At 37.5% G+C, this 12,162-nt stretch overlaps 1 protein-coding gene across 1 annotated transcript in view; it reads left to right on the forward strand.

Annotated features, from left to right (window-relative positions):
• Nucleotides 1–690: 690 nt before the first annotated feature.
• HEY2 (hes related family bHLH transcription factor with YRPW motif 2) overlaps nt 691–12,162 on the forward strand; it is a 27,392-nt gene continuing 15,920 nt past the window's right edge. Inside the window, exons 1-3 of the mRNA XM_018563808.1 lie at nt 691–773; nt 4,651–4,729; nt 9,713–9,796. Of these exons, the coding sequence (XP_018419310.1) occupies nt 691–773; nt 4,651–4,729; nt 9,713–9,796 (246 nt within the window). The remainder of the gene's footprint in view (nt 774–4,650; nt 4,730–9,712; nt 9,797–12,162) is intronic.

A 12,162-nucleotide genomic window follows, 5' to 3' on the forward strand; every position in this document is an offset into this window, starting at 1 on the left:
GCTTTAAGCTATGCTATGTGATTGGGAACATGTAACAAATATGAAGCAGGTGTTATCTCAATTTGGATGCAAACAAGGAACTACACTTTAAGCCTAGGATTCCACAAGCAAAGGAATGTGATGTTAGCAGACTGTGGGAAAGAATACTGCACATTGTGGGTGCCAGATTGGTCCAGAACTTAGTCAATCAGGTGCTACACAAGTTTACTTCTCAATTCAGATCTCCCAGTCCTTGATGACAACATCCTCTAAGAAATGAAATTGCTCCTTACCCTGGGAGCTCTAGGCTCCTAGTAAGGTATATGTGCTGTATAGAGAGACTGATGGTGACAGTACTCGGGGAATGCAATGATCATCGTAGCGGTGTCAGGGTGACAGCGGGGGAGCAGAGCGCAGCGCTGAGTGAAGGGGAGGTGGGCGTGGCAGACGGCGGGAGGGGCGTGGCAGACTCCAGCTCCAGGCTGCGATGTGCAGCGTGGGAAAGCAGTGTAGACTTGGGAATAGATGGTGAATGAGCGCCGATCAGCCATCATCTGGACATCGCTGCCTCATCCTAGTCTGGACCCTGACATCGAACCCCACCAGGACTATACCCTGAGGAGTCTCAGTCTTCCCTAGACCGGCTTTCTCTGCCTTTGGAGGATAATCATTTCCTTTTCATCTGACTGCAAAGTGGCTTCTACCCCCAGAATGAAGCGGCCGTGCGATGACACCACTTCTGACAGCGATCTGGATGAGACCATTGATGTGGGCAGTGAAAACAATTACTCCGGGTGAGTATTGGAACTTGTCATCCACACACACGTGACCATCAGCTTGAAGTTTGTGTCATCAGGACCGCCAGGATGGGATGGCGGAACATAGAGAGTCACTGCCCTATGGTACAGTGCGCAGAAATGTCAAAAAAGACAGATATTTCTATCTGAAGTTCATATCATAACTAATGGACTGGCCAGAGTATTATACACAGCCCTGGACAGTTCAGCCAGCAGCGATGGGTTACTTTATTGCTGTACTATTGGATGTGGAAATATTATTATTTCAGGGATGTGTTTAAAAAAACATTCTGCTTTTATGTCACAACATGATATTAGTGCATAGGTCAACTAAGATTATCGCCTGGATCATCCTTCATCTCACTGAATAAGCCATTAAAAAAGTGGCTCAGTAATAATCTATAGATGTTAGTAAACAATTTTGATCTTATACACGCCTGTCCTTTCTGGATCTAGAAAATCTGTTTGGAATTTTTGATCTAGGAGATGAATGGGGGTACATAGAAAAATTTTATTTATTTTATTCATTTATAATTTACTGTATTTATTTATTTTATTTATGTATATATTTTATTGTGGCAATTTATTGTTTTCTGTATTTAAGTTTTTTATTATTTATTCATATATTATTGTCTTTATTTATTTTTTATTGTATTATTATTTACTTTTTTAAATGTATGTTATTTACATTGACTTAACTAGGCGTCTCAAAATGTATGCTTATACTCTGCATCCTATTAAAATCCAGAGGTAGTGAGGACAGCTCCTGGATTGAATAGTTATGTTCTAATTGCTTGGAAACAGACCAGCATTATTCAGAATAGGTAAATTTAGATGTTCAGTTTGGCTGTGTGTTACATGGCATAGATCAGCCTTTCTCAGCCTTTTTCCTGCCTTGAAATTATTTTATGATCTCGGGAAACCCTTGCTTAAAGTTCTTATGCCTACAGATCACAATACATTAGCATTTTATTACTTAATTACAGGTATTTATATAGCGCCGGCTGTTTACAACAGCGCTAATAATTTATGGCAATTTATGTCTTACTTACTGTACAGTCACATCAGTCCCTACTCTCAGGGAGCTTACAATCTAAGGTCCCTATCACAACCAGGGTACCCAAAGGAATCCCACACAAGCACAGGACATAACAAACTCCTTGCATAATTAGTAATTGTACAAAGTTTTAAATAAAATAATAAAGAATATAATATACCTAGAACATTTTTAGCACCCACCTGCTGTATATGTCATTTTTTTTTTTAGTAATAAACTTAAAATGACATGTGTTGCACATTGCTTGAAATGTATTGGTAGTCATTGTAGGTGGGAGATCAATTCTCCATTGCTCATGGAACACCTAGCAACCTCAGGAGGAACCTTAGGGCTGAGAAAGGCTGGCAGAGACCTATAACTGAAAAATGGCTTATAATATTACAGTCTTTCAGAACTTCAATATAAAAATACACAACAACTGATAAAAATAGGATTTATGTCTAAAATGTTTGCAGCCAAGAGAAGACATGCCATTTTTTTTTTCTTTTCAAATGACCAGTTGAATAAATGGATCTGTTTAACTGGCTGGCGCAAGCTAAAAGTATATCAAATCAGACGGTTTTCACAATCAACAAGTTTCCTCTGCTTTTGTTTGTTCACTACTTTGTCTCCTGAAGTTGAATGTGTCCATGCATCTACTGACAAGCTTATCTCATAGTCTCCCCTTTCAGTTTAGGGAGTCTTGGACAAGAATGTCATCCCTTGCCCCAGTAAAAATAAGCGTTTCGATAGGCATAAGCCACAGCAGGGTGGACAAGAAAGTTTAATAATTGGCCATATATAAGGTGTCCTGGCTGAAGTATGGCTGAATGTACGCATATGTGCTTTGTGGTTTCATTTTTAAGAAGTCTCGGAGCACAGCATGATATTTGTTACTTTTTTATGTCCTATAAGTGTAATTTTATTGTCATTACAAAGATCATTATAGTGCTAGATGATCGGCACAGATTACCTGAGTGACTATGGGGGTGTGCCCATTGTGTGCGTTAGACTATTTTCCATATCATAAGTATACGGGAAAAACACTGCTTAGTTTTTTACGATTGAAAAAATATTTTTTGACATCATCAAGCTGTCATTTGACTTTAAATCTTTGATCGGATTGCCGTATTATGAATAGATTGCTCATATTTTTTGGCGATATCTTGTCAGATGGTGTTAATGACAGTTAATGAATTTCAGTCTGTCACCTCATCACATATGGCAGGAGCTGTGAATCATTTCAAGACGGATTTCAAAAGTATGCTGTGATCTAGATCATCCAATCTGTGAAATTAATCCTTACTTTTGACAGGCTGTTCATAGTAAAGATATGAGCGGTTCATCCTGTATGTAGAATGCCTGTAGGTTTTATTGTTATATTATTATATAGTATTCTATTAATGTAATGACGGGCAACTAAGAAAAATAAATTATTACTTTATTTGTTATAAAGTTTTAAAAATGCGCTACTATGATTTACTGCAACTAGGAGGACAAAGTAGAAGATACTGTAGGGAGTGAATTTGTGCATCAGCCAATCAGGTGTCATTGTTCAGATAAAAGAAGATTGCTATAGGCAACAGCTAAGTCATTTTCTAGTTTCCTTTGCATTGGGTATCAATAATCAGTCCACAAAACCTGGAGCTGATGCTCGTGGCAATCATGCTTTGCCTTTCAAAGTGATGAATCTGGTCGCTAATGGCAACTGCTCCATTTTCGCAGAAGTTTCTTAGCTCCTGCCTTCATATCAGCCCCTATATATTAATATGGTGTTAAAACTCATAAATGTCATAATTATTTCATATCATGGACATGATCTGAGTACAGGATTGGGAAACTATACATTTCCTACAGTCCAGCTAAACCCTTCTATAAAAAGTGTATATGTTAATTATGTTTCCAAATCCAATGTGTTAAATAGAATTGATAAAGATAACCCAGCACATCTCTTTTCCATACAGATTGGGATCTTCCTTAATGGGAGAAGCTTTGCAGTCACTATTCTTTTTATTACTTATAAAAGGCATTTATTATGTATATTATTTATGACTTAACTTTCCATGTTGTTCTTTGAGATGGGAATACGATTATGACAGGGCTGGACAAATCACAGGAGGCAGGTAGCCAATGCTCCTTAAAAAGGACAGTTGGTGCCTAACTTTTGAGGTTTTCTCTAGTTGTCAGTGAAGCCGGCTCCCCAAAAAATTTCTGCTGGCTCCTGGATAGGTCAGACTGGTTCCAGAATTCCTTATTCATTTGTCCACCCCTGGATTATGGGTACAATTACGTATAAAGGAGAATTCCAGGCAGGAACAAAATGAACCCTTGCAGTGGGGATATCCCACTTGTTTTGTTCTAGGGCATAAAATAAAAAAAAGATATACTTACCCGATCCTCGGAACCCTCTAGCTGCTAGACTGTTCCCTGCAGCCTCTCCACCCCCCACCCCCTTTGCTCCAGCAGTCTAAGAACCTGTGTGCCCTCATGCCCAATACAGTGTATTGGACATGAGGATGCCGAGAGACTTCCACCGAGGGGGAGAGAGGCTTCAGTGACCAGTCTAGCAGCAAGGCAGGTCTGACCTTCGGGTGAGTATATCTTTTTTATTTTCCTAACTAGACAAAATGAGCACTTAACTCTAGCACAGCAGGGGTAGCTTCACTTCAAGGGTTAATTTTGTTTCTTTAAGTTAGGTTTGCATAGCTCAGCATTGGCCAAGAGACTTCTTGCAGAGGATCACAAAGCTGTGTCTTCTCCATCTGGTAAGAATAGGAGCTACGATCTCACTGACACTCTTGACTCTAGTTTTTCTTTTTCTCCTTATTTTTTTCACAGGCATAGCAGCGGCTCATTAATTCGATCAAACTCGCCGACAACAACGTCACAGATCATGGCCAGGAAGAAACGGAGAGGGGTAAGACCATTATGTTTTTGAACTCAAAAAATGTAAAAATGAAAACTGATGATTTGTATTGGATCCATCATTATATCTGTTTCTATGCATTCTCTGGATTCCTAGCCTTCTGTTATTGCAGTTTTGTCTTACCACACTTGTAATTGCTTGCATTTGTCTGTAAGTTTACAAAGTCAATAAAGAATGTAGATGGTAATCACTCATTCAACTCCTGATGACAGAATTTGTTGTCTGTACTGTTAAGACTAATGGAGCTGATTTACCAAGGGAGTAGGTAATTTTCACTTAGCTTGAGAATAATGTGAAGGCATGGTCACTTTAAATACATAATTATGTACAAGGTAAATGAGAAAAAACATAGATTTCTGCTTGCACATGATTAATTATTTAAAATAAACACGGCTTTACCTTATTCATGGTTAGTGAATATTCTCTATGGAAAGTGAAATCCTTTTCCCTTTAGTAGATACATCCCAATGAGTCAAAGTGTAGTGACCTATAGCAACCAATCCAAATTAATAATTTAGTGATCAGAATTCAGTCCAGATAAAAGAGGTTAGTTACTATGGATTATTGCACTTTACACTCTTTACTCTCTGCATTGCGTTATTCATTTCGTGTAAACTGTTGCTTTATCTAGCAATCTGATTTTTATGGGTTATTACAATGTATCGCTGTAGGACTGGTCATGTAGGACTGGTCATGAAAAGCCAGATCCCAACCCCCAAATGGAAGTCCCATGTGATATTCAGCTGAGGATCAGGCCATGTATTGGTACCCCTAGGTGGCGATAACAAGGGCTTCCTACATAAAAAGGGCATGTTATCTTCCACAGAGTATCTCTAACTTTTTGCCCAACATCAGGCTTGTTGGTTCTATGGTTCAGGCAGGTTCTATGGCTGAAAATGATGAGCAGATGTCACCTATCATTCTTAGTTATGCTTAAAGTGACACTAAACTCAGAAATTTATTGTTAAAAGTACATTCAAGTACCTTAACTATTCACACAAATGTAATTTATTTGTGTATCACTCCGCTGTAGATCCTCAAATCATCTCTGAATTGGTGCTGACACTGTCCTTCCTTCTGGAGGGTGGCTACTTTTGTTCCCCATGGTACCTGTGTGTGTTGTAAAGTAGCTAACGCTGCAAGCTCACTCCTGTGATGGACTACAATCTCAATACAGATTAGTAAACCAAACGTGAGTTGGTAGTCTATCACAGGAGCGAGCTTGGAGCAGTGGCTACTTTACAACATACACAGGGACCATGAGGATCAAAAGTGGCCACCCACCAGAAGGAAGGACACTGACACCACCAATTCAGAGATGATTTGAGGATCTACAGCTGAGTGATACACAAATAAGATACATTTTTGTTAATAGTTAAGTGACTTGAATGCATTTTAAGATTTGACTAAATGTATGGATAACATACCAAAAATCTGTAACTATTATTCCTTAGGCAAAAAATTATTTTCTGGGCTTTTGAGGCATTGATTAAAATGGATATCTGAACAATTAGGGAAAAGGCAGGCTTTCCTAGATCACTCTTCATCAAGGTTGTTGTGCAAATAATTATTGTATTCTTCATCTTCACAGATTTTGATGATTTGTAGTTTCAATGGTCGCACCGGGCAAAATCTATCAGTTTAGAATGTAAAAATTGTATTCAGCTCAGTATTCAGCTCAGTGGTTATGTCATAAAGGAGAGGCAAGCATCATCCCTTTTTATACAGATCAACAGAGCATATCACCTTTCTTCATATTTCACTATGTTAAGGACTAAGCAAGACCAGAAATCTATTTTTGATTGTGGTCTGAGCAGATGAAAGATTGGGTTATGCACCTTTTAGGTTTTACTTAAGATTGCCATACACCAGGGGTAGACAAATTAATATGGATTTCAGTAGCTTATCTGTCCAATGCAGAGAGCAGAGTTTTTTTTAGGAGCCGGCTCCATTGACAACAACTATAAAAAACCTTAAAAGTTAGGTGCCAGCTGTAAATTTTAAGAATCATTGGCTACCTCACACCTGGAATTTGTCCAGCCCTGCTATACACTATGAGGGTTATTCACAAAGCTGTCGAAGGATCCAGATGTAGCTTCGGTTGATCCTTCGGCTAGCTTCAGCCCCAGGACCCCTTCAGTTCAGCAGAACCGAAGGGCTGCTGTACGGGCTATTCACTATAGCCCGTACAGCTCCCGAAGTTGGCCGAGCATATGCTTCGGCTCGAGTGAGCCGAGGGGAAATCCGAAGCCATTGGCCGGCTGAAAGCCTGCTACTGACAGCTGGGCGGAGCCAGCCGGCCACTTGCATTGACAGATCAGCGTCCCCTGGTTATCAAGTAACCAGGGGACGCCGATCTGTCATTACAATGAGAACTCAGCAGAGCCGCCGTGTTATCACGGCTGCTCCGCCGAGTTCTCAGTGTGTAATGACAGTTCAGCGTCCCCTGATTACCTAGTGACCAGGGGACGCTGAACTGTCATGAGAGCTTAGCGGGGCCGGCGCTGATATCAAAGCTGGCTCTGCTAAGCTCTCATCATAATGACAGAACATCATCCCCTTTGGCAGCTTTGTGAATAACCCTTTATATAATTAGACTCTACAATCTCTGTACAATCTCATTTATATTTACAAAATTATGTAATATAAAGACAAACCTAGATCATCCATTCAATTACTATCCAATCAGGTAGGATTTTGCACTACATAGTTGTTGGTAGAACATGGTCAACTGTTTGCCCTTCCAGTGAATGCACAGCATGTAATAGTGGGTCTGAGGGTCTCATTTATGTAAATGTCTGAAATAAGAAATCGTTTTTGTCTTGTGGAAACCGGTAAAACTCTGTACTGGAATCACAGCCAGAGTCTAAAATTTTAAGACTAATTTGTAGCTGTGGGTAACACAGACATTTTTTATTTCAGACATTGGTCTCTATAGAGTTTAAAAGAATGGCAGTTAGTTAATATTTATTGGAAGGTGTCGTGTCTTAAATATAGTAATATAATAATGTGAAGAGATTATATTATGTTGGCTAAGGGGCAGTGAAATTGTTGTTCTCATATGTTGATAATTTCAATAAGGAATAGGTCTAGTATAAAATTCCAGTTTAAAAGAACCTATTGCTCTGCCCTTCTGAGTAAGGGCTTGTTTATACCATGTCCGGATCATGTCCAGACCAGAACAGTTTGTTACTGGACCAAAAAAGCATCCCAATGTATCCCTATTGTATTTCTGGGCTCTGTTCACACCAGCACAGTCCGTTCCGGTCTAGACAAACAAAACACTGCTTGTCTTATTTTCTCTGGTCTGGAATGCAATGGGACGCATGGAAATGCATAAAAAATGCATGCAAATACACTGGAACGCACGCGACTACACCTGAAAGCCCATTTAAGCTAACATCGGAATAAGCAAAATTACGGTAAAATCGCCTTAAAAATGCACTCCACTGCATTTGCAGAGCTGGTCCAGACATGGTGTGAAAATAGCCTTAATCCAAAAGTATTTCACTAACTTTATTCATGGGAAGTTTGGAAAGTCTATATATAATTATTATTGCACAGATAAGGAAAATCCACCAATAGTTTGAAAGAACTGGTCATAGAATTAAAAAGCCAGGAACATTTTAATGTATATAAAGATCCTTTACAAAGGTTGGTGATTGTCACAATATCATACTACATTTGCTTTATTGAGCACTTTTACCAGTTATTTCCCCTTTTATTGTTTATTATATCAACATATATTGAAAACGTTTTAGATTCAAAAGCAGAAAAGAGAAGGTTAACTCACAGAGGTAAACCAAAAGAACAAATAAAGAACTGGAGTAAAAATGTAAAGTAAATTTGTATCATATAAAATGTATTTAGAACTACCTACATTGAAACCAAATACTTATAATAGTTCAAAAGTTGGTTTGTATATGTGTTTATATTTTTGCTGTAGAATTTTAACTATTACTACTAAATAAAAGTTATAAGAATCAGGAGCAAGAACAAAAAGTTTCTATACCTGATTCACCTTTTATATTTATTGATATCAGTACTACATGGATTATTTGTGGAGCTGGATATTCTATGAGGATGATCTGTTGTAGGTAATGCTATAATATATATTTTTTTAATATACATGAAAATATTACATAATACATTCCAAAGTACATAGAAACATTCAGTCTCAGTCCCATTAGGAAACTCAAAAGTACATCTGTCTCTCCAGAACGCTCTCCAGAAAAGCAAGCAAAACAGTAGTGAACTCGCCAATTCTCAATCCTAGTCTTGTGCTAGCAGTCAGAGGTAGCAGTACCTCAGATGATCTCACACTGCAGATATACAGCTATCATACAGCTATCAGCCTACACAACAGACATCACAAGATACAGTCACATATAGGAATGTACAGCTTTATTTTTCAAAGACAAAAGGTAGATTTCTTAGATTACTGCTTAGGCACAAATTATATTTCTAGATGTTCTCTAAAGGTAGCAAATCTTTTTGAGTTCAGATGTACTTTAAAAAGATTTTGCTGTGGTGTTTGCGTCATTGTAAGATATACTAATGTATGTCCATTAAAGGGAACACTTGATTAGTGATTTCCAAGAGTTGGAGAAAATTGTCTGTGTTTCTCATTATAGATAATCAGATTCCAGCTGTCATGTGTTTAGTGCTAGGAAGAAAATGAAAGAATGCATCTGATTGGATTTTACCAGCCTATTCCGAAAAGGTTCTTGCTCTAGTTTTGTCTTAAGTCAAATTTATTTTACTTTTTTTAGACATCTTGTGAAATATGCTTTCGGATGTGCTTCAAGGATTCTTTATTAAGCCGTTTTCTTCTTTAAGTCTCTTAATTAGGACTCTGAATTATTGCATGTCTGAAATTTGCATGGAAACTTCCTGCTATAAACTTGTAATGAGTTAAGGGTGCTCTCTTGTTGGTTTGTCACACATTGTTTTATTTTTTCCCCCCTCTAATAGATTATAGAAAAACGCCGGCGAGATCGTATCAATAACAGCCTGTCTGAATTACGGCGACTTGTGCCGACTGCTTTTGAGAAACAAGTAAGTCGTTTCTTCAAAAGTTTTTTTTTTTTTTTTTTTCTCCGTTCTACTGTACCTCTGATCTAAAATTGTTGGTTCTCTTCAAGGCTCATTAAAATAATATTGCATGTGGCCTTATCTGGCACCAAGCTTGCTTTTCAATTAAATCCTTTGTTGTGGTAAAACTGTTAAAACATAATCCAGTCATGAAAGTGGGAAAGAAATATTTCCAGTACGGTTGTTCTTTTCCCTTAGGGATAACATCGCTCATGATGCCTCAGTTCCCCTCAAGAAAATACTGTGGTTGTTTAAACAAAGAATAGAACCTATTGTGTTCCCAATGTGATAAATTAGCATCATATTCCAAAATTATTTTATTTTTTTGTAGCTGTACTGTCTGTCTTATATTGTAAAGAGCTGCACAATCTTTTGGTGACATATACATCCTGTATAATAATAATAAAATAATAATAATATACATGATAATAATTAGGGATGCACCGAACAGAGGCACCTGTACAGGGGGATTTACTCAAGGAGTAGAGGTTGGTCACTTAGCAAAGTGAGCTTTCACTTAATTTAGTGGATACTGTGAAGTTGTGATAACTTTAAATGGCCAGCCATATACGGAGGAATTTGAAGGGCCAAAATGATTCCTTGCACCTGATTAGATGATTTAGGAAAACACTGCATCCTTTTTTCTCTAAACTAAATGAGAATTTAGTCCTGTAAGTAAACATTCACCATGCTATGTGAACATTCTCTGCTTCTTTACTAAAGCAAAACTTTGTAGCGTGCTAAAACTAATGTTTAGTGACAACCATAGGTTGGTGCTACATAAATCTTGAGTATTAATAATAATAATAATCTGGCAACATTTTGGAATTATCATTGAGGTCTGGTATCCTACACCAGTATACTACAATGCATTTGTTAGCCTTACTAAAAGAGTACATTTATCACTTAGTTCTGTATTAACTTAAGCCATCCACTCATGTGTAAAGGAAATGACTGTTTTCTTATTTTATCTGCACGTTATTGAGCATTCAGTGTGGATACAGGTTTACTTTGCTAAGAGATAGATGTACTGTTTTAGTAAATAAGGCCCAATGTGTAAATGCACCTATTGCACCTTATTTTGCATGCCCAGTGTTTATTCATAATAATTTTGAGGACCGCTAACAATATGTGGGTAGTGTAGAGTTAAAACACAAGATTTAGGGAGCACTCTAATGAGGTGAAAGCATTAATAGCAGGAATTTTGGAGCCTGGTTTAAAAATCTCAGTGACTATTCAATGATTGTGCTTTTTTCTCAGTAGTAAAGGAAACACTTCTTACACTGCTGATGCCTTAAAATAAAGAGTCAGTTAAGTAAAGGAAACTTAAATGTTATTACAATTTGATTAATAATTAAGTAACAGAAGTGAGAAAACAATGTGTAATGTATTCCCTTATTACAATTACATAGTGACCATTAAATACCTTTAAGTAGAGACTTAAATGGACAGCATTTTTTTCAGGAACATCAACACTAAATTAAATGTACAAGCAGATTTCATATTTGTTGGCCAATGGGGATGTCCTTAGTCTTTGTGCTGAGTCTGTAGTAAAATCAACAGCCTAGTGGAGAGAGAAAGATAGAGAGAGAGTGAGAAAGGGAGGAAGAGAGAGAAGTGATTTAGAGATCCCATTTTTATATTAAAGAGCACACTGACCATGTTAGTAAGTCAGCACTGAACTGTAAACCCATGCTATGTAATATATATTAAATCCCAGCTCCAGACAAAACTTTCATTATTTTATTTCATTTGGATTTACAGAGTACACCAAGGCAACTAACGTAGTCTAGTCATCAGAAACACATACAGTGATAAAATCCTGACAGTGGTTCTAACTCCATCCCCGTGCTATTAAAAAGCTTTTTGTTGTCTTTGTCTCCCAGGAAGTAATTCTGCACACTTCCTGTTCCAGTGAGCATACCAGAAGTGCAGGAAAATCTCCTTAATGGGGAGACAAGGAGCAATAAAAATGGTTACAACCCTTCCCCACTCTGTAAAAAAAATCTTTAGGAAGCTCCACTTTAAACACACGTTTTACAATATGTTTTACATTTGTAAAGTGATAATGGATTAATTATGGGTCTTTTAAACCGATAATAGCCTAATTAATGCAAGATTGCAAAGGCACCAGGGTAGTCGGAGTGCAGTACCTTCTGCTTTATGGATTTAAACTGGGACAAGTAACAGAAAACAACCAGGTGTATTTTAAAGAACTAGTACAGTAGTAGTAGCAGACATGCTACTTATAGTGATTAAGTGATGCCATATTGTTATATTATAAAATGATTCCATTATTTATTTGTTTGGCATATATATAATGATATATA

Source organism: Nanorana parkeri, unplaced genomic scaffold, assembly GCF_000935625.1.
Source record: "Nanorana parkeri isolate BGI_ZX_2015 unplaced genomic scaffold, ASM93562v1 scaffold699, whole genome shotgun sequence".
NCBI classification, from domain to species: Eukaryota; Metazoa; Chordata; class Amphibia; order Anura; family Dicroglossidae; genus Nanorana; species Nanorana parkeri.